This window comes from Apus apus, chromosome 3 (genome assembly GCF_020740795.1).
Source record: "Apus apus isolate bApuApu2 chromosome 3, bApuApu2.pri.cur, whole genome shotgun sequence".
In the NCBI taxonomy this organism is placed as follows: Eukaryota; Metazoa; Chordata; class Aves; order Apodiformes; family Apodidae; genus Apus; species Apus apus.
In genome coordinates this window covers 102,375,207-102,398,987 of record NC_067284.1, presented here as the reverse complement: position 1 = coordinate 102,398,987, position 23,781 = coordinate 102,375,207, and the positions used below count along the sequence as shown (strand labels likewise).

The window sequence follows — 23,781 nt, the reverse complement described above, 5'->3', positions numbered from 1 at the left end:
AAACAGAACAAAAACAAAACAAAAACTACACCAAACAAAAAAAAAAACATGAGGAGGAAAGGGAAATTCTCCCTCCTTCACTCAGAAATATGGAAAAAGGCCAGGAATCACCGTAGTGAATCTGGCTTTGACAATACTAAGCACAGTATCCAACAGCTGATGGCAGCCAGCAACAAACACTGCAGAGGAAGGTGCAGGAATCACTAAACACATGTGGGATAATCTGCTCACAATCCCCCTTGAAAGCCTCATCTGATTCTCCATCGGTTACAGGCTGGTTTAAAATCCAGGACAGAGGTTCTGAGGAATTTCAGTGGCTTTCCACTGTGTTGTTTTATGTCTGTTAATAGGTTCACCCAAAAAAATGCCTCTTTTGCAGGAACTTCGTATTAGCAGCTTAGGAGAAGCCCACAAGACCAAGATTACTAGCTCACACTCAACCAAGCTGAGACTGTGCCAATACTAATAGGAAGAGAAACTACTGAGGACATTTTATTGTATCCTAAAATATCCAGGAACTTCAAAATAGAAGCTAATTAAAAACAACTAAATACAAGTATGTTTAATTCATTAACTACCTCTCCTAAACACCATTTTCCTGAATGATCAAGCCAATCATAAGATCTACAGAAATAAACATTCATAGGTGGCGTATAATGGGTCCTGACCAATGTACAAAGCAGCTCTAAATTTCAGCCAAAGAGTGTCAACTGTTTTCAAAACAGCAAGCCAAACCCTCATCAAACTGAATTCAGCTGGAGCCTTGCCACTCAGCAGGACAACGACTTGGCCCACAGTCCCCATGGGAATTTTTTTTCTAACTCAGACTTTCTTCCTGCTTATTTCAAATGAAATCTCCTTTGGATCAGGTTGAATTTCCACAGATAATTAGTCTTGCACTAGCTAAATAAAACAAGAGTTATACTGCTCCTGAGCTGCAGTCTGAATAATTACAAAAGGGTAAAAGAGAATTTTTTAATTTATTTTTTTTTCCTAGGGGAACTTAGCAACTAACTAATTAACATGGTTTGAACTTTGATGCTGAATCTTCATATTACACAGTAACAGAGAGGAAAAAAGTACCACTGCGCAGAGACACCTGAAGCACCTGTAGAATCTCATAGCGGAGCTGTAGCTACCAAACACTGATAGAACCAAATTTTTACCCTGAAAGTCAGTCCTTTCTTACCAAAGCTTCCTTAATACCACACCATGGTTTTGGTGGTGGGTTTTGTTTTGTCACAGAGTGGGGCAGGGAGGGAGTGCTTTGTTTTTTTTCTTTCCTGAACTATTTTTCTAAAGGTTTCTTCTGATATAACAAGATGTGAGATATCTTGTACACTCTTTCCTTACACCACAAGCAACAAGAAGCCCAGAAAGTCAGCCAGCCCATTAATCCCCTGCCTTCTGCTGATACTCTCTCAAATAATGCTCACTTTTGGTGGCTAGGGTTGGAGGAGGGGTTTCCCTAGGAATAAGCTGAATAAAGCTTCCTGTTCGGCTAAAGCAGGAAATGTGCTCCAGTGCTGCCTTCCACACAGAGTGGAAAATACTTACTAAACAAAATAGCAGGAGATGAAGTGTAAACTGGATTGTCCTTCCATCGCGCAAATGGAAAGTAATACTCCACATCCCCCAGCTCTTTTGCATTGATCTGCTTAAACTTGAAAAAAATAATACATACATTTGTATACATGATCTGCACGAACATCAAATGATTATGCTGCGCCTTTAAAACCAAACACTGAAGGATTTTAAACAACAACGCTAATTAGGAGGTAGCATTTCCTCCCTCCCACAGGATCAGTTTCTTCTTGTTCAAATAGGAGGTACAACTGGCCCACCCCATCCTACTACTGGAGAAACCAAACCAGAAGTTGTCATTAGGTTAACCTCCCGATATTTTTGTTAAATCATCCTTTCAGAAAGACTAAAAATAAAGAGCACAGAAGATTGAAGGGACAGCCTTCCAGTGTGTCGAACCATTAGGATTCACAGCAAAGAATAACAATATCAATTTTTTGTTAAGGATCTGCAGATGGTAGAAGACAATATTAATGGAAAAAAAAGTCCTTCTTCACGCTCTATAAAAACAATGACCATTTAAGGCCTCAGTGTTTCCCAAGAGCTGGCCTTTTAATCCACACAAGATTTCTGCTACCACCATAACCCTTTTGATAAGCTCTGATCACTTCAAAGAAGCACTTGTCCTCATCCACCCTGACGTTTAAGAACTGGAAGTGATGAAAACTACATCACCTAATGCTAGGTCATAGCACACTGCTAGAAGATGAAAAGCTGCTGGGTAAGTTCCATGGTATGAAACATATTACAGCAGATGGATGCTGGAAACATATAACAAAACACCACGCAAAACAGCAACACACGTAAGCTTAATGAAAACCTGATGAAAGACTTAGAAAAAGTACTGAATTTAATTAATTCTCTAGAAGTGGCTAGTGCAGTTAAACTGAGGTCATGAGTGCTGCATACTACACTTGATTTTTATAAACCACCTAGAGCCATTAGTACCTCCCCACCACCATGAGTTATAAACAAGTCATCAGCCCCATGGGGACATGTCTCATCATACACTTTGATGCCCCTTTTTGTGGCACAACACCCTGCTCATTATGCAAAGCTCAAATACAGGTCAGGAAAGGATTTTACTAAACGGCCTTAAAAATATCCTTGTATTAAAACAGTTAGACACAAGTTTATCAGTTGGGGGTATAAAGAGAAGCTGCTCTACCACCTTAACTGGGAAGTTTAGGACAGCCAAGCTAAACCAGTGAACCCCACCCCAGATGGCATCGCTGCCTTCAATATCCTGAAGCAGACATGAAATTAAACTCTGACTACATGCGGCACACAGATACACAACCCTGAGAAAGCGGGTCTTCCAGTTGAAGGATGAGGCAGAAATCCAGACACTCTTGACAGATTAGGAAATTTTTTCGAAGTAGGAGTTGCAAAGATGTAGCACTGACTGCAACACAGCACATCAGTAACCAGTTTGCCACATCCGAAAGTTCTTCCATCTGTGGTGCAGTGAATGGATGTGCTGTAACTGATGCATTCACTACAGGACACCAGAGAGAAACAGCAAAGGTCATTCCAGAGACATTTACCTATCGACACTCCAATATGGATATCTAGGAGCATGTGGATCCTACAGGCACACACTGAAGGATGTACGTGCAGCTGGACGAGCAAGCATAGTCCATAACTATAAAGAGTGACCAACTGAAGACAGAGAGCTTTGTTCTGCCTGCTCTCCCTCCCTCACACCCCCACGCATGCTCAGCAAGGAACACACAGTAACCAACCCTTGCTATCTGAAGGATACTACGTGGAAATTTCATTTTGAAACACAATTATAAAAATACACAAATAATAATCCCTCAAAATTTCAAAGTATATACTTTCCCAAGGACCAGGGGACATACGTAACACAGTTTACAGCAGCTGCCAGTCTGCAGCTACTTCCCAAGAGTGGCTGTAACCCAGATTTGAAGTTTGCTAGTCCTCTTCTGGTCCTTCCCACGTAATATCATGCCAGGATCACAGAAGTCATCCTAGGACCTTTGGTTCCAAGAGGAAATTACTGTTTGGGCCCCACAAAGAAGAAAAAAAAAAAAAGCCATTTATTCAAGTAGAAATTATCCATTATTTGAAAAGTAGGTGTACAATGTCCTGTGTCCTCAGCCTGAAAGCTAGAGCAAAATACTTAAGTCATCTCATACAACATGATGCCTGTGCACCACGAGATACAGGAGCTTACAAGAAAAGGTTTATGAGCAATAACAATCTAGTCAATGGGAAAGCAATTACAATTTGTTTACAATCCTTGTTGTTCTTACAGTCCCACACCATCAAACAGCTTTCTCCATTGAGCTTCTGTATCTTCAAAAATGGGAAGGAAAAAATTCCCCTTGTCATTTTTCACAAACAAACCCTCCATTATTAAACCATTCTCTTTAATTTGCTGGTATCTCCCATTAATGCCAGAGACAGGGTTAAACTTGCAGACAAGCCTATAGAAATGTTCACCATGCTAACTACAGCTGATCACCCCAATCAATCTCCTCAGCCAAATTACAGTATCCAGAAAGCATATAAGATGATAATTTACATGAATGTATGTGAAACTTCATGTTAAATATGCTTTCCTACACATCAGTTCCTTGCAACTGATAGGCAAATAATCTTCCTTTAAAAAAGGCTATAATTCAGACATAAATAAATAAATAAATCAGTAATTATAATTTACTTTAATGAATAATAGCTTTGAAAAGTAAATATTAGCAGCAGCAATACAGCTGTTACGTAGCAAAATTAAATTTGACAGCAGAGATGCCACTTATGAAATAATTTAAAAACAAATGGAGAAAATAAGACATAAGAACCATGTCCAGCTTTTGGAATTGCAATGACAAGAGCAAAGATCATCAAATTAAAAGCAATAACAGGCTTAGCTCAAAGAACTGAGTTGTAATTTAAAAGAGTAGTAAATACATAACTTGTGCAAAACAATGACCAAGAGAGAACACAATAACTAAATGTCTGACACACGTAAAATTTCAGGGTTTGCACAGTGCAGCACTAGCCTTAATTCACCTTCCTTTTATGTGCGCTGCATCAGTGTATCATCATCATCAGCTTCCTATTTAAAACAGAGATAAATAAATAATGCTTCCCATCAGAGCTTCAAGATAACATACTACCATACTGCAGGTATTCTCGTTTCTAGTCTGACTGTACCATGCCATGCCAAACTAACATTACTATATTGGCAGAAAAGGATACACTTCTCCTGGCAAGGAAGAAAAGCTTCCTGAGTTTGTCAAGCAGCTACGAAGCACAAAGAGGCAAGGCTGCTATCACAGAACCTTACCCTTACAAACCACAGAAATAGTCTTTGGTGACAGTGGTGACTGTGTCCTCCTTTGTAGGAGCCACATACTGAAATACAGCTTTTCATTCTACAATGAAATAGGGAAGTTACCCATCCGGGGTTCATACTCCTGGAATCCAATCTGTTGTGAAGGGTCTTCCTTCTCAATTTTGTTTCCTAAGTGTGCCATATGCAAAGCAAGCTTTCTGCTTCCATTTAAAAGAAAACTACTGGCAGTCTCGGAGCAGCAATCCTATTTAGGTTAGGCTTACACCTTAAACAGCTGCCACAGAAGTTGCAACACAGTTCTTGGGATTCCTGAACGTTCCAAACACATTCAGAAAGTTAAGCTGATGTTGCAAGCCATCTTTCACTAACTCTGTGGGGAGCTAGGACACACACAAATGAAACTCCACAGAGCAGAGAGGATCGTGTAAAAATTGTTTCTCCGGAGCTGGACCAAGGTCAGAAAAAACTTCTCCTATAGCTCTGTGCAGCTGTACAATGAGTTGCTTCTGAGGGCCACTTTACAACTCAAAAACTTACCAAGAACCGCCCCATACTGCCACTACTTGGGAATCTGAGGCTGAACCTGCATCCTGCTGCTTGTGCTCTGAATCAAGTCGAAAATACAATCTTGGGATCAGTTCTGCACACAGAACAGAAGCTCAGGAGAACAGAGAGATACAAACCCAGCTGCAAAGTATACCCAGGTTTCTATTTACTGAGGTCTTCCCAAGCACACACAAAAGAATTAATCAGGCATGTGGGCTGACCTGTCAGAAGCCCGGCTGATCCTAAGTCTAGAGCAAACTCGGCATACACACACAAACAAGCCCACCCAGCCCTCCCTCGGGATCACCGCACTATCTTCCAAGCTAAAACCTCCCCGCGCTGGAAGCGCTGACAGACAGGGCTCCCCACCGCCCGCCCGGCGGACAGCCTCTGCCAGACAGAGACACTGGGGAGGCACAGGGAAAGCACCGGCAGCCACCGGCCCTGCACGCCGACATCTCCCCGCCCGGGCGGCAGCCAGAGCCGGAGCCGCCGGGACGAGGGTCAGCGGGAGGGAGGGGAGCAGCGCCGGAGCCGGGGGGCACTGGCGGGGCCCCGGGAGGAGCCGGGGCCGGGAGGAGCCGGGGGCAGCCGCCGCCGCCGCCACCTGAAGGCGGGAAGGGCGAGGTGGGGGAGAGGATGCTTAACTTTCCCTCTTTCTTTTCTCGTTTCAACAAACAAACAAATAAATAAAGCACACCCTGCCACGCAAACCGCCCCGCCAGCGGGGTCGCGGGAAAGGGGGGGACCCCCTCACCAAGCCGAGCCGCCCGCCCCGATCTCGCAGCGGAGGAAAGGGGTGGCACTCACGGATCTTGACTTTGCGGTGGTCGAGGCGGGCGAGCAGCGCTTCCAGGGCGCCGAGGCGGCGCTGGAGCCGGGCGTTGCGGTGGCAGAGGGAGTCCGCCTCGCTGAGGATCCCGCCGAAGATGTCGCCGGCGCAGCGGGAGAGGTCGGAGAGCTGCATCAGCAGGGACACCAGCGCGTACGAGCTGACCTGCTCCAGGGTCCCGAAGAGCGGCACCGCGCCGCGCCGCCGCCCGCCGCCCCCCTCGGCCGGCTCGGCATGTTCCCCCGGCGCCGAGCCGCCCCGCTCCGCGCCGTCCCCGCCGGCCTCCTCCAACCTGCACAGCTTCAGCGGCTCCAGGGTCCGCAGGGGGAACGGCATCGCGGCCGGGGGCAGGAGGGCAGCGCAGGGCACGGGGGCGGGATGGGGGGACGGTGTGGGGGGAGAAGCTAAGCGTCCCCGCCGCGGAAAGTCTTCATCCGCGCAGCGGCCGCGGTGACAAAAGTTCAGGAAGGAGAGAGAGAGGGAGAGAGGGAGGGAGAGAGGGAGGGAGAACAACAACAAATGAATGGGGGCGGGCGAGCTACGGGCTCCGGGGGGGAACCGCTGCTGCCTCGGCGGGTGGGAAGCCCCGCTCGGCGCCCATGTGCGGGAGCAGCCCCCGGGGGCGGGAGCGGCCCCGGGAGGAGGGAGGGGAGAGAAGGTTGGAAGGGGAGCGGGGTGGCCACCGCCGCACGGCGGGAACGGGGAGAGCCCGCGGCCGTGCCCCGCGGCAGGGAGACAGGAAAGAGCCCGGCTTTCTGTCCCCGAAGTAGAGACTGGGGGGAAGGAAGCGCGGAAACGGAGCTGAAGCGCCCTGGATGCGGCCACAAAGAAGGAGAGGCAGCCAGAGGGAGAGAGAAGGGGAAAGGAAGCGGAGTAAGGGAGAAGAAAAGCCCGGAGCAGCCCCACCTGGGGAACCCCGCGCTGTTGCAGGCACTTTTCTGCACGCACCAAACTCCCAACCCGGAAAGCGAGAGCTGGAAAGAGAGGAGGAGAGCGGCGGGGGGGGGGGGAAGGCTCCACAAACCTGGGAAAAGAAAAGGAGGCCGCCGCCTACCTGTGGCTCCCCGAACTGGAGCCTCTGCCAGAGCCTCACCCTTCCCTGCCAGCTACTGCCGAGGTGGAGGCTGCGGGCCCGGGCCAGCTGGGCTCCCCGGGGACACCCGCCTCTCCGGCCCCGCTGCCACTGCCTCCTGGGGCAGGTCAGCACCAGCGCCTTGCCTTGGCCTCTTCCCCTGCCTCGCCGCAGGTCAGGCCGGAGCTGCTGCTCGAAGGCAGGGGAAGAAGAGCAGCCTGCCTGGGAAACACAAGCTGTGGAGGGAGCAGAGCTGTAACTGTTGTTCGCGGGTAATTTTTAGTAAGGTTGACACTAAGGTAGAAAAAGCGAAGTCTGAACCAGGCAGAATGACATCAAGTGTCGTAGCACCAAGCATTGTCCCAGCACAGACCTGGTACAGACTGAAGGCAGGTTCAAGCCTCAGAAGCCCCCACATTTTGCCCATGTAAGACACAATCAGTTGTTCACCAAGATGACTGCTCTAATGGGCTATTCCCCACAGAACCAATTTAGTCTACCAGCAACTGTCAACAGCTGGTGTTTAATTTTAATTGGGAAATGGCCTACTGGCTTTGGGATTCTGCTATATGATAAAGAGAGGAACCTAATCCTGCTCTTCTTGTGGAAAAAGGGCCCTAGGGAAAAGTGTTTCTGTGGTCCCTTCCTGCCCCACAGCCTGCTCCAGCTCCCGCTGCAGCTGATGGATCTATGCGATGAAAGAAAGAGAGCCAGCTGGAGAAGGCAGGATCCAGGGACAGATCCACCATGCCCTTCCATTAGCATCTTTGGAACACATAATCTATAACAAAATATTCTGCCTCCGAGTAATTCTCACGTATAATTTTAGCCTTGGTAACTTAAGAGAAATCTGAAGAAAACGATTCTACTAGTATCACTTCAGAAACTCCTTGGTGCATGGAGGAGTCTGGGGACAAGGCCACAGACAGTGGATACAAACCAAAGATTCAATGGCACACACACGAGTTAATATCTACAGGAAACGCATTTAAGGGTGTTACTCATACAGAAAAATTTCAAGTCACTAACTCCTCACATACATTAAGCTAGAAAAGGCTTTCATCTTCAAGTTTTCCTTAGGAAAAAAAAAAAAAAAAGAAATCAGTGCAATCTAGTGTTAATAAAAAAAAAAAAGAGAAAAAGAAAAAGAAAAAAAACTAAAAAACCCAACTTTCTTGAGACCTCAGTCCAAACAGGTTACTAATAATGGATAGTTTTGCAACTTGAAATGCTTCCACTGATTTTATGTTACAGACAGTACTACTGAGGGCATATGTGCAGTATTTGTAGAAACTGATGAGAAGAGCATGGTGCAAACAGGCTAAATGTTGTTTAAGCACATAAGGAATCCCAAGCAATAGTCTTGTGATGGGGAAACTGTCAGGACCGATTAACAGAGGATGGAAAGCAGTCATTCTCTCATACTGAATGCTTCTGGTTTTATTTTGGGACATAATGTCTTCATTAGTTCTTAGACATGTTTGTTTGTGATAGTCACTTGATAAAAACTATGGCTTGTACACTGGCATGTTTGAATTGAGAGGAGCTTTGTTTAAACTATAGGACCATCATGGGGAAACCAAGTATGAGGGGGACTTAAATATAAAACACAATAGGAAGAAAACAAGCAGAGTGAACAATTCTGGTGTCAGCTGAAAAGAACCCACAGCAACATATCTGCCAGGGCAGTTATCAGATTGGAAATTACTCATTTTTATTTTGAAGTTTTAGTAGTGGGTAGTTTAAGAAAGGTACATTGACCAGTCTAATGTCCTTTTTGAAAATTCAGATCAAATCGTGATATTGCAAGTATTTTTGCATGTTCTTCTTTGTAAGAAGGAAAATTATTTAAAACAGATTTAAGCACAGGGAGATTAATAACAAAATCAAAACTTTAGGCAACACCTAAATGCAGTGAAGACCCTCAGCTGCTGTGAATGAGCAGAATTTCACTGCCAGTTAAACCTACTTTACTTATTTCACTGCCTCCTGTGTTTGCAGACTGTAAAATGAACTCCTGTGACAGCCTGAATATTTCTGGAGGGAATAATGTCTCATAAAAAAGGAGGTCTTCATAGGACTGTCAGTTAAACCAAGCTGAGAAATAAATCTGACTTTTAAATGCACTGATGTTCTTGAAAAATTCAAAGTCTGCATGTTTAATCCAGAACAACACTTTTCTCATTAATTTGCTTGCATCTGTTTTTCTGGGATGGGATGTTCCCATATGGAATACTCAGAAAAAGACAGGTGTGGAAAAAAGTAAACATTTAGTGACTGAAATTTGAGCATTGGTTAACTGAAACCAGTAAAGGATGGTCTCACAGCTTGTTTATTCCCATGGAAAAGGAAGTGACATAAGAAGGGAAATGGAGCTTAAATACTTAGATAGTTGGAGATGTAAGGTATTCTTCATGCTGGAAAGGAAGTATTTCAAATTTCTAAGTTCAACAGAAATACAGACTTTCTCAGGGACACTCCCCCCTCCCCAGCTACCCGTGCATATGTTCTGGCTGGGAAATGTTTCCTTTTCTGGCAGCACTGCGAAGTTGCTCCTGCCCGGTGTTTATGCTCAGGCGGGCACTGTGGGCCGGGGGGCAGTGCCTGGCAGGGCAGGGGCTGTCCCGCTGCTGCTCCTTGCTCTCTGTCCGGCCGCTGCCCTTGGGCGAACCATCCCTGCAGCTCACAGCTTTGCCTCTTCACATCAACCCAGTTTGTGGCAATCTGGGTGTGGGAGTGGTGGGATTACGGGGCTGCTTTCCATCGAGCTCTGTTCTAGGAGGTCTGTGAGCTCAGTGGGCCACAGTTGCAGCTAAGCCTGTCAGAGCTGTGAATTGGAGTCCTGGGTCTTACACCTGCAAATACCTTCAGTCAGGGGTGGGAGATCCTCTGAGAAGAATTACAGAGCCTAGAAAAACAAGATGCAAAGGAGGAAGGGAGACAAAAGGACAATGGAGACTTTACGAAATATTTCAAGTCAATATTGATTTCATTTTTAATGAAAGTTCAAAGTTGACTGGGAAGTTCATTACAACTGAATTGTAGCTTGCTTCCCTCAGCATTTTAAGCCTCAAGTTAGATTACCAAATAAAGGACCTAATAACTTTCAAGTTCTATTTCAAGAACCAGAAGGCAAGTATTGTGGGAGTTACTCATCACCTGTTGAGGAATGAATGATGCTTTTCCCCCAGCTTGTTTCCGCAATCCAGTTGGGCTCTCAGAAGCAACAAGCAAGCACTAGTACAAGAGCCACATGGCCAACTGTGAAACACCAGACAGCTCTTCCTGAGATTGTAGTTATGTGCCTTGGCACATAGGATAGTTTAGATGTGGTCAGCTGGGATCACCAGGCTCATCCATTGTAGCTTAGCCCACAGATTCAAGCTACACACCTGTCTAGGCTAGGAAAACCCATCCAACTTGATTTATAGGATTAAATAACAGTACACCTTGAGGGGTGGAGGAGGACATTTCTTGGTTAATTTAGAAAGCTCAGCTCAGTGTTCTGGGCACATAGTCAGCTTCTGTATTTTTTAATTACTTCAGCTGTTGAGCTGTAGATGTTTAGTGGAGGCTTAAAATAGAGGCAATTCAGCAAGAGAAGGATGTTTTCTGACAGTTTATTCTTTCTTGATTAACCAAAAGTATGTGGATGCTCCCATTCTTGTTGGGGTACTCAGCTCTTTTAATAATCATATATTTCATTTCTGCTTCCAATAGAAAACCTTTTTCAAATAAATAATATAGGCAGAGAATGGGGGCAGATCTGATTCCTGACAAAGTTAAATGGTATCAGAATTTTACCCATTTCTTTTGTGGCCTGTCCCTCATGATTGCATGCTTTTTGTGCTTTATATAAGAATTAACAAGTTATCAAATTCATTACCACAGAAATAAATGATAGCTGCTTTGCTGGGTTTTTTTAAATTTGCACATGACTGTGTTAGTCTGAAGATCCCCTTTGCCTGATGATGCAGCAGAACTTCCACTCATCACTTTTTTTCCATCTTATTAATGCCAGGAACTGGAATTTTTGTGTACTGGAATTAGGACCCAGCATGGCTCAAAAGATTCCTGCCTTGTCCAGAAATGGAATCCTGTGGATATTCTTTTAAAACTAATAGCAGAACTTCTCTGATGAGAAGTATGGTGTGCCATCTTAAAATGTCTCAAACCCTTTCTCATTTTTCTATCTTTACACAGTTACCTTTTGATAAAAGCCATCAAAGCCAACTGCAGTAGGAATGACACCGTGGAGGAAGCGGTAGTTGTGATGGCCTTAGGATATGATTCAACACACCAACCAGGCATAACAGCCCTTTGCCCCTAAAGGAGGAGCTCTTCCACCCCTGCTTCCTTCCTTCCATTCCTGCTCCCGGATGCATGGTCTGTATCTTGCTCTGCAAGCATCTGAAGACCTCAGTGTAGAACAACTACAGCTCTGCTGTATAAAATGAGGCAGCTGTGGTTCTGTGAAGAAATTGCAGGAAAATGTACTCTCATTAACTGCACCTCAACACACAGCATTTTGTTGTTCTGTTCTCAGGGGAGCAGAACGGTGAGGGGAAATCTAGGTTGAGAATAGAAAAACATGCAAGAGCCTATATGCAATGCTATGACTATAGCATTGCAGCCCCCTCAGATCTCAAAGCACATTGTGCTCATCTGAGGCTTCTGGTCCTTGTGTTCACTGGACTACAGATCAGAGAGAAGACTGCCAGCCACTATGGCATTTCTCTGTCTTTTAATACAGCTTCCATTTCCTCTCTGGCAGAAAAAAAATCCAATCATGTTTGGTTTTTTTTAATTGATGAAGTGTTTAGGTTTCTGCTTCACAAGGACTTCAGTCATCTAAATAGCATGGAATCATAGAATCATAATTTAACAGAAAGATTTGGGTTGGAAGGGCACCTTTAATCATCATGTAGCCCAATGCCCCTGCCATGGGCAGGGACATCTGTCACTAGGCCAGGGTGCTCCAAGCCCCATCCACCCTGGCCTTGAACACTTCCAGGGATGGGGCAACCACAGCTTCCCTGGAAAACCTGTACCAGTGTCTCACCACCTTCATTGTAAATAATTTCTTCCTTATATCTAATCCAAGTCTAATTTAAATCTAATCTAAATCTAAATTAGAAGGCTCTGGGGGGACCTCATATTGGCCTTCCAGTACCTGAAGGGGCTACAGGAAAGCTGGGGAGGGTCTTTTTACAGGGGCTTGCAGTGAGAGGACAAGGGTTAATGGTTTTAAGCTGAAAGGAGAGAGATTTAGGTCAGAGATCAGGCATAAATTCTTCAGTGTAAGGGTGGTGAGACATTGGAACAGGCTGCCCAGGGATGTGGGGGCTCCATCCCTGGAGGTGTTCAAGGGCAGGTTGGATGGGGCTCTGAACAGCCTGTTCTAGTGGGAGGTGTCCCTGCACATGCAGGGGAGTTGGAACTTGATGGTCTTTAAGGTCCCTTCCAACTAAAAAAATTCTGTGATTTTGTGAAATCATATATAATTATTAATTATTACTGAGTTACATAGCTGCAGGTACACTTACAGCAAGTGATTGGACAGGAATATGGGTGTAATTATTTGTGAAAGAAAAATTTCATCTGGAAAAACAAAGGCTGGAGGAACTATCAGCTGAAACATCAGACTCAACATATGGAAGTTTCATAATGCTGAGCAAAGTCTTATGTTGCTGTCCTCAGCTTTAATAAGAACAGTGTGCGTTGAAAGCTTTGCTAAACTCCATATGAAATTTTTATTTATCTAAGACTATGACCACATTTGTGTCTTCTCTAATTGTGTTATATGGGCTCTCCTTTGAAGTAATTACACAGTTTATATTTTGATTCATTAACTAAATATTGTAAAAAAAACTTAAAATGGTCAGAAAAACAATTCAGTCAAACAGAACTTGAAATTGTGTTCTTTTAACAAGGCTGATTATCTTCTCAAATGAATGCCTCAGGACTCAGGGCGAACAATGCATCCAACAGACAGGAGCCTCTTAAATTGCTCCCTGAACATGCAGACTGTGCTGGTCACTAGAGCAGAACTCAGCTTCTCCTCAGGAATTAGCTTCCCACCATTAGGCACTACAGCTACAGGGAAGTACTTGCTTAAGCTACATATGTAACACTTTTGAAAAAATACACCACCCTGTTTTGTTTCATGTGATGAACACAGATGGACGGTATGCCAGTCAGTCACCAATGAATTTTGATATACTGCAGCAGCTCCTGCCTTGTAAGGAAAACACAGGTTTTGGTCACTGAAAAAAATGCAGGGTGTGATAAACCATCTATCAACCAAGGCAGATTTCCCCATTCTCCTCCTTGCGAGTGAGGACGGGCGTGTCACTGTGATCCACCCCGTGGATGAACCAGTTGCTGGTGAAATTATAGAGGGGCTGTGTGCAGTGACCTGCAACACCTTCCACCACTGTCTAAACTCACCTCTCCATTTTTTAAAGGTTTTTGGAAACCTCTTGAAAATTTTAAATTATACATATATATTTACCATACTATCCATGTTTTTGGATATATTCAGGATACCAGAAAAAGGTATTTTGTCTTTAAGCTGACATTTTAAAATACTCATTTGGGAAGAATCTTATCACTCTGGTAGATCATTAAAGGTCTCTGGCTGCCTTGTTTCTCTGCATTATTTCATCTACCTGGTAATTGGTTGTGATGAAATTCAATATGTTTATGTTGCAAAGCTCAGTGTTTCTGTTTAAATATCCAATCAGTCTCAGAGACTGGCACATTGCTGATAAATGAATTGTAATAAAGTATTTTAAAATTAAAAAAAATAATAAATTTGAAGACTGACAGTAAGGTAAAAGCTATTTGATGCCTGTGTGAGTTTACACTGATTAACAAAGTGTACACTAATTGCAGTAACAGTTGAGGATTTATACACCTCCCAGTAAAGCAAGCTCAGTGATACCCGTGGTGGCTGGAACATTTGTATGTTCTACAGCCTGGGCAGTGGTAGTGCCATTGCTTTACAATAATGATCTGAATTACTAGTGTTGCAGCACAGTTGCAAATAAAATTTCTAACTTGTACAAATAAAACCTTGTATTAGATTTAAATTAAATTGAGAGTATTAGTAGAGAAAGTAAAGGAAACAAGGTTTTTTAGCACCTATTGCTCCCTGAATATTCCCAAAAGTTTGTGGGTAGTGAGTATGTGATGATGTAGTCACTGTAATAAATGCAGCTGTGTTTATTTCATTGCATAGACCAAACTGTACAATCTAAGCTTCAGTGTGTTGTTCATAAATCAGTTTTAAAAAATGTAGCACAGTATGCAAGATTTACTCAGACCTTCTTTCTGTTCCAAGTGTTTTCAGACTTGGCAGAGGATGTGCTCCTCGGAGAACTATGAATATGCTGAGTTTTAAGCATTTGTAACAAAATCATTTTTTAGTTAGTTAAAGAGAAAAAACATGTAAACGCTTTGCCTAATAGCATAGGAATCAACTTTTTAAAAAGTGAAATACAGCTTAAAAAATTGTTTATTTTGCCTTAAAAGTGGGGTGAAAGAAAGTGTAAAGAATTTCAGCCCAAGGAGTAGCTTTTTTAGAAGAAAAAAAAATATGACTGCATTTGAGCCTCCTTCCTGGATCCTCCCTCACAGTCTCTTTCAGAAAAGTCTGCAAATTTAATACCTGATGGGACATACTAAAACAAACAAACAAACAAAATTCCCTCACTTTCACAATGATGCCACTTTGGTTCTTTAACGTGTTGATTTTTCTAAGCTTTATATTTAATTACAGTTCTAACTGCAGTCTTGAATACTAATATTGTGATCCGCAGCCAAGACTTGTAAATGCGTGTAGTCAGTTATTTTCCACTGAAGTCTAGAATTTTTGACTATGCTTTCCCTGTATTTTTTTTAATATACTTTGATAAGGAGGGCTCATTTAAACCTCTTATCCTATTGAGATTAATTCAAGAAAAACTTAAAATAGAAGTCTTCTCATGAATGTCTACTGTTCCATACTGTCATTAACTATTAAGCTACATACAGTTGCCCTCAGCAAAGCGGTGTTACTCGCATGCCCACCATATTCCATCATGTGTTTAAGCCTTAAATGTTTTGCCACAGAGATCTTTATTATACAGGATTACACAGTCACACGTGTCCTGCTTGCACCTGAGTCTTCTCGCTGCTAATTCTTTTGAGTATTTCCAGTGCATAAGAAAATGCTTCGAATGTTCAACTTCTCCTTAGCTAATTGGAGTTACTGAAGCAAAATCATATTCAAAAGAATACCCTAGTACACTGTTTAGTGTACGCATTGCTTAGAAACAGTTTTCTGTATAAATATTTCTGTATACATTTATTTTCTTTAGGGAATGGATTTTTTGTTTGGTTTTAATTCTGCATTTGTGTATGTGTAACAAAACAAGAGTCTGAAATTACAAACATGCTTTCCTTTGTCTATCTGGGAGAAGACTTCAGGTAGTCAGTGGAACTGCTCAGCAATGTATCTCCTAGACTGGAAAAAAAATAGTGTGGTTGTATTTATGCTGAGCCACCAAGCTATAGAGGGGGAAGGGGTTTAAATTTCCCAAGCAATGCCAAGTGACTTGAAGCCAACTACAAATCTGACCAAGAGATACTGCAGACTGCAAATAAGTTACCAGCTTGTTTCAATATTGAGATAATAATTTGAGTTATGTTTCTAGAATATAGGTATTTCTGTAATATATTTCTATAATAAAACTCTTTTTCTATAACTGTAACTATGAGAGCTATTTCATGCTCTCAGCACACTCGGTAAAGGAAGTCTACCTCCTTGCCTTCACAGCTCTTTGCAGACATTATCTTCACAAATCTTCTCACCTAGAAAAACTACTGGATTTTCTTGGGTCAAATCCAATTTTCCAAATAAGGTCTACAATTTTTCATATGGAGTTTACCATTAAAATTATTATATTCAAGTATGTTTTGTATTGTGTGGCTCAAGAAGAAACTTACAAGCTTGCCTGTTTTTTTTTTAAGCCAAAGGATCCATTTACAAAATTAATCTACAAATCCTTTCCTGTAAGATAAAAATTCATCCTTGCTCATGATGCCAACAGAACCTTTGAGAAAAATTAAGTTGGTGCTGTGCTTAAACCTTGGTTGATCATGTGGATCCAGATTGTCTAATTGTTTCCTTTTTCTTCTTTTGTCTTGTGTCCACCTCTTGTATGATCTTTGTGGTAAAAATTGCCTTTATTTGCTCCCTGAGTTTGTACAGAGTTTCACACCAGTGGGTTCTTGACTGTGACTGAAGATTCATAGGTATGTGCTGGTGATTATGTCCACAAGTCCGTGTTTGTGCACACTAGAGGTGAGGCTGAAATGGCTTTGAAAAGTTAAAACTTGTTTACTGGACATTCCCTGGCGTGCCTGGGTTACTCTGTCAATGTGAATAGTAGGGTTTTTTACTGACTGACATCCAGTGTCAACACTGGCAAAGAAAATAAAACAATTTTTGTAGGCACTTAGCCAAACAATTAAAAGAACTGAGGAAGTATTTTCTTTCAATTGCTACCTTAAGACTGTTGAGGTTTTGTTTTTCTGCAAGGTCTTATTCCAGTATGGTCCTCTTGTGATAAATGACTGAACAGTTTAAAAAGCAGGCTACAGAAAGCAAAAGATGCACCTTGATTCTTTGTGATAGGAGCTGCATGTTCTACCTTGTACTAAATTAATCATAAACATGATTCAATATTTAAATATTTAAAAGAGGAAAAGAGCAGGTGCCTGCCAAGAACAGGTGTTACCAATTGAAGGTTAAATAAAATGCAACAATCCTATCCATGTGTTATTTCCATAATATACATCAGAAATCATACTCTGCACTAGTATGTCCCCAGTTGTGCGGAAGAAAAGCCTTTTGTCATGTGTTTTCTGATCTGGTCTTGTTTCTAGAATTTACTTCCCACTTTGATTCACAGGGTTCAGTTTTGCTGAAATTGATGGGATTCTCTAAATATTGTGTTGCTGATCTCAGAGTGATTGTCAACATCATTATATTTGCAGTGTGTAGCTTAGTGAGTACCTGCAAAAATAATTCAGCAGGCTGCCCAAGGATGAAGGATTTGCCCAAGTTTTACTTTGATTTTTGTTTTTAAAGCACGTAAGAAATTCATCCCTGTCTACTACTGACCATGATTGCAATCATTTGAAGGAGAGGTGCTTTATTATCCAAGCCTTTTCTCTAGTCTTTCAATGGGTCACTTGAGTCCTGGAAGAAAGGTTACTTATGATAACATTAGTGAAACCATTTGGCAGATGGAATAATTTGATTATCATATATTTTAACATGTGAACAAGCACTATCCAAGCAAGACAATGGTGAGAGATGGAGATTAGCAGTCATCCTGTGCAAAAAGTCTTTTCCCTCCACAACATGCCCGATAAGTGACTTGCAGCCTTATCCTTCAGAAAACCCTTCTCTTTTTACAACATCCTAGCACCTAAACCCATGGAAATAATTTTGAACCATCAATGCATTTTTACATTTTTTTTACATCCCTGACAGAGTCTGAAAAATTGTATTAGGTTTGGGACTGTGCCTGAAAACCTGGGTGTGCTGGCAGAGCCAATGATAGACTAGTGTGTTTTCCAGCTGGAGTATCCGACTATTTAAAACAACTAATGTACAGCTGCAAAGCGCTTCTTCCTTGAAGGATCTTAATGCATGTTACAAATATTTAAACCAGCTATTTAGGGAAAGGCAAGTGTAACTGTGCAATAACTTCTATATCTATTGAACACATACAGAATAGTAGCGTGTTTCTATATAACTAAAAATTGTTAAAGGAACAATTCCTTCACTATGACTGTAATGCAGTACTTGAACAAGTTATCTGCAGGGGTAGTAGAATCTCCATTCTTGAAGGTTTCATAGCCTGGCCAGACAAAGCCACAGATGACCTGATGTGCCAAGAGCCCTGCTCTGAGTAGGAGATTGTACGACAGGACATTTGTGCAGTCTTCATCCTTGAAGGTTTTCAAGACAGACTGGATAAAGCCCTGTACACCTGGTCTGAGCACACAGTTTACCCTGCTTGGACTTGGAGACCTCATGATGTCCCTTCCAACCTGAAGTATATTCTACAATGGTATGACCTCAAGAGGTGCTTCAAACCACTACTGTTTCCATGATTCTGTGAATATGAAATCCAGACTAATTAGTAGACATGTTAATAATATTCCTTCAACCTAACTTTACAGGCATATAAAGAAACCAGTCTGTGTTTTTTTTCCTGGAGACAAGACCACAGTGTGGGCTCCAGGGGTCCATCCAGAAGCAGGAGAGAGAGACGGAGACTCCTTCAGTCTAGCTCAGGTAGGGATTGAAGACCCTGGATTTAGCTGAAACGGGGCTCCTGGGCCTACGGACAGTGGGGTAGAAGGTCCCAGGTGGGACTGGTTGGGGCCGTCCAGGCCCTAGAGGCTTAGCTCTTGGGGTGACTGCCTCATAACATTGCTGTGTGCATGGAAACTGCATCTGAACCACAAACCTGTTGCAGGCTGAAAATGCTCAGAGGCAACAACACACATTTGCCAGCTCCCTACCGCTCTTCTGCAGGCATTTGCAATTGACTGCTTCAGAGTTAGGACACTGGGCTATGCAGGCCTTTTCTCTGACCGGTAGAGCTGTCTTTGTAGTGGCTGGAATTCATCAAGCTCCCATGATAGGAGGCATCAGCTTTCATTCTTAGGGATCTCCTAGATCTGGGAAGATCATCTCAGTCTTTGGGGGACTGCAAGAGCAAGGGGCCAAGGAAGGGATGGAGAGAACTGAAAATAAAAATAGACAAAGAGAAGGAACTGGGGCAGGACAAGTGTAGACACTTCCAGAAGTGAGGAAGGCTGGAACAAATCTGACCAAGAAAGTCCCAGGAGAACAGTAGCAAGGAGCTAGAGAGGTTGGCACATGGTAGAAAACAGAGGCAAACTGAAGGGAAAAGCTTTGAGCAGCCATTCTTCTTCAGAGGCAGGTTTGTGTGGAACCAAAAAGATTTTGCTTTCCAAGTGATTCAGCAAGTCCCTTCAGTTCTCCCTCCTTCCTTCTCTCATTACCATGTTGTGGGTGCCCAGATCATCATACTCCTGGCCTGAGGAGGTGGCTTATTCAACATCTGCATTCTGGCAAAAGATTTGTTTAGTTTTTAAGCAGGTAGTGTATTTAATGTTTTGGTAGCTAACTAAGAATTTATTTTTTTGCAGTAAGTTTACACTGGATACACATATAATACTGTGGAGGCTTTAAACCACTTGCTCTCATGTGTAATACTGCTGACCTGAATGGACTGTTCGTGTTACAGATGCAGAAACTGATTAGTAATAGTATGGAAGTCTAAATATTTATATATGCATATATTTATTCACTTAGATAGCCAAGTCCCAGTGTGTGTGTGTGTATATACACACAATGCAAGTGTACATGTTGACACGTTTTCAGTGACATTTCTTGAGGGCAAATCTGTCATCATTCTGTGAAGCAGAACTCACATGTGCCTAACCTACATGATTCTACATCTGTATTAATCCAGTGTTAATTTATTTTCTTTATGTATCATTGCAACTTCACTGCATTGTTCTGCACATTTAGCTGGATGATAAATCCACACACCTTGTTTTGCTGCTAGCCATAAACCAGAAATAAGAACTTCACTTCATATGGACAGGTATCTCTTATAGTACACTCTACTTCGGGAGGTGATGCTACAGCAATGTCATGCTTCCATGAGTACAAGGTGCCACCCTGTGAAAGACATCTGAGCTTAATTATAGAAGCTAAAGAACAAGCTGCTTTTCATCACTGTCTTGGAAGCCTTTAGAACCAACCTGCCATCTCATGTTAACTGAATAGTGTTTTCAGAAAGAAGAATCTGATTTTATTTGCATGCATATCTCAATACAAAGTACAGACCAACTTCTTTGAAGTTGTTCTTCAAAGCACCTTCAAAAGTGAGTCTCTAGTTTGTAAGGAGATATACATGTAAATAGAATCAGACTCAATTAACTTTTTAATTTGCTTCTTTAACAATGACATTGTTCCTATTAAAACACTGTTACCCTTGGAACACTTCAATCAACAAGCATACACAAATGCTACCACTGTAATGCTTGTTGGTGTTGTCAGAAAAAAGTCTTATAAAGGAAGAAAAAAGCATTTTCGGAACTGTGAATCATTACCACAATACGAACTTAAGCAAAAGCTCAGCTAAATGGAGATGATCCAAACCCAGAGTTTTCTTCCCTAGTGAATGAATGTATGATACATTCATTTGATTCTAGGCAACAATGTTATCTTCAACAGGATTTGTAGTATCAAATTAACACCACGCTACCTTTGATTCTTTGCTCTTATTATCTTTTATAAGAAATTAATTTTTCACTATAAAATTACTTACACTATGAAATCATACAATGAAGTCTGATGCTTTCCCAATTATCTCTCCACGTAGGCTCTGCTAAATCAGATATAGGAGTAACAAAGACATTTAAATAATGATTGTAACATCATGCAGGATGCAGTGATAACAAATGTAGTTGAAGTAAAACATTACCTGTGTGCTAAAGCTGATGGTAAATCTTTTCTGGGGTGTCCCAGAGAAGTCACATGCTGTTTTTAATAGAGTAACTAAGTTAGTGTACTTGATGCCTCATACTGAGAGACTAAACAGAAGCAGGGTTGGCTGTGATATCCAACTGCATTTTATAAAATGTAAAAGTAATTTTATTTAAAAAATGCTTATCTTAATGATGGAAAGATTTTCCCTTTATTTAGAAACGGCACAAAGGACATTCTATTTCAACTGCTTTGGCAGAAACAAAGTATAGCTTGTCACCTTCTCTCCTAACCATCAAACCTCTTTGCTTTATTCTGCACTCACAGAACACCATTAATCACAGGAGAAAAAACAAACCACACCTGCAAGGTGGGTACATTTACTTGTTCATATAGCATGTGAGAAATGAGCAGACTGAACCCTGCTCTGGCGGGGGGGTTGGACTAGATGATCTTTTGAGGTCCCTTCCAACCCCTACGATTCTGTGATTCTGTGATTCTGTGAACACAGACATTTCCCAAGTTACTCTGCAGAAACAGTATTTCTCTCATACAAATCTCTCAAATATCTACACAAATCCGTCCATATTTTTTCCAGCTTTTGTAGCCCCCGTAAATATATATGTGTGTGTGTGTGTGTACACACACTTGTGCAAAAGAAGATTTTACGTGGGCAGCCCTAAGGCTGAGAATTTGTGACTGGCTTCCAGCCTGTGTGAACTTTGCTAGCTCTTGTTTCCCTGCAATGCGTGCCAAACTAGATATCAGAAGCCTTTTGTATTAAAGAATCAAAGAGATGGTAAACAACTGTTTCTTCTTCTCTACCTGTCCCTTAAGTCTTGTACCACCACCTTTTTATTTAATGTATCTCCAATGTTACAGTTCTCTTTCTTCTCACTTGCACCTATTTCCTATGAGACTTGTAGCTCACAGGAAAACACCCCTAGATTGTTTATTTCCATAAGTGACCTGCCAGTGTGTCAGTGATAGTCTCTGGTACAGATCTCTGGCAACAAAACTGTTAGCAACATAACAGAACTGATCCAGATCCCTCAGGCCCAAGCTGTGTCCTGCTGCAAGGAATTCCTTTCACTGCAGTGACCTTCAGTGGACATTCAGGCCCTGTCCTTTGCCTGAGAATCACTGCAAATACAATCTCCCTTTGACAGCAACACCTTTTTGAAATCAAAGCAGCCAATGAATCTCACAACTGCAGCATCCCACAGAAGTGTTGATGAGGCACTGTTATATCTAGTAGTCCCTTGGGTCTAATTCAAGATCCATAAGGTTTGGGATCAGGGTACAACTGGAGAATCAGGTTCTTGTTATCACAAGGTCTAGACAGAGGAAGGGAGGCACCCTACCTGCACACCTGTTAAGCCATGCAATAGCTTTATATTGAGACACACCCTTGCCAATACCAGTAAAGCTTCTGGCCAATGTTTTCACTTTGGGTGATGCAGATTATGCCACTCTTTACAGCTGCTGTGTAAATAGCATCTGAGATTTTTAATCAGAAAACATACAGTCAGGAACAAGACATTTCTTAGGTTAAAACAGAGATCTCATTGCAAGTAGAAGAAATTAAAGTTGACAGACAAGTTGAACAGATAGTTGGCAAGTTCATCTCTCGAGGCAACAAACTGCTGTCACATGGGGGAAAATGCCTTCAATAACCAGCAATAGCTAGGAAAGATGTGCCAAGCATTCAAGTCCCTGGAGCCATCAATGACACGGAGCACTGAAAAGACAAGGTATGACCAGAAATGCAATCGAGTTCCTCTACAATAGTGACAGCACCAGGAGACAGACTCGGGGGGTGCTGAACTTATTAATTACTAAGGCTAGGTAGGCATGCCATGCTAACGTTGCCAGCCTGGGCAATTAAGTTCCTGCAAGGCAGCTACTCGAGACTGGAATCGGTCAGAGAAGACAGCTGCATCAAACGAAACGTGGCAGCAGGGTCCTCCCCATTTAACTTGGATCATTAGCCCCCCAGGTATGAATCTGTACGACAGGGGAGCGGGTCCTTCTTGTCTATCAGACCTGTGACCTACCCTCGCTGCTCCTCAACAGAGAGCGCAACAGCCGAAGGGAGAAGTTAGGCCGCGCGGAGCTGGGGGAGCCCCGGAGCGCGAGGGGATGGTGCCACCTGCAGCGCGGGGCCCGGCGCTGACCGGGCACGTCTCGCCACCAACAGAAGCCGCTTCACCTCCAGCTTTTGTCTGGCTGCAAGTGACAGAGCTCTGGAGATTCCACCGGGGGAGCCGCGCAGGGCTGCCGAGTGGGCGACAACCTCTTTTCCAGCCATTCTGCCCTCCTTCCGGTTTTCACCTTTTCCGAGCTACGGAACTCGGTGTTTCACTGGGATGACTAGCACGGCCAGCGACGCCCGTGCAACCCGGGAGGGCTCCGGGGGGGGCTCCGGGGGGGCCCGCAGGCACCCGCCGGGCCCGCAGCGGAGTTTTCCGACCCCTGTGGAGAGGCTGGGGCAACAGCCAGCCAGCCAGCCGCCCGTCCCGGGAGCAGCAGCCCCGGCTGCCCGCACCGCGCTGCGGGAGGCGGCCCCGCCCCTTCCAGCCGTTAACGGCCGTTAACGCCGCACCCGCCACCCCGCCCCCTCACGCCGGCGGGGAAGGGGGGGGGTAGGGGGGGTGTGGGGCGGTGAAGAGCGGCTCCCACGCATGCGCAAGAGCCGCTCTCGGCCCCGCCCCGTGCCCGGCGCGCGCCCCCGCCGGCCGCGGGGGGTTCTGGGGATGGTAGTCACCCCGCCCCCCACCTCCCCGGGGAGCGCAAGGGACTCCCAGAATGCATCTGGCAAAGGGCGGGGCGGGGCT

General features: G+C 43.5%; 1 protein-coding gene across 4 annotated transcripts in view; it reads right to left on the bottom strand.

Annotated features, from left to right (window-relative positions):
• Nucleotides 1–6,620, bottom strand: part of NHSL1 (NHS like 1) — a 176,964-nt gene extending 170,344 nt beyond the window's left edge. For all 4 annotated transcript variants that reach the window (XM_051615865.1, XM_051615866.1, XM_051615867.1 and 1 more), the window contains exon 1: nucleotides 6,263–6,620. In XM_051615865.1, the coding sequence (XP_051471825.1) occupies nucleotides 6,263–6,620 (358 nt within the window). The remainder of the gene's footprint in view (nucleotides 1–6,262) is intronic.
• Nucleotides 6,621–23,781: the final 17,161 nt, after the last annotated feature.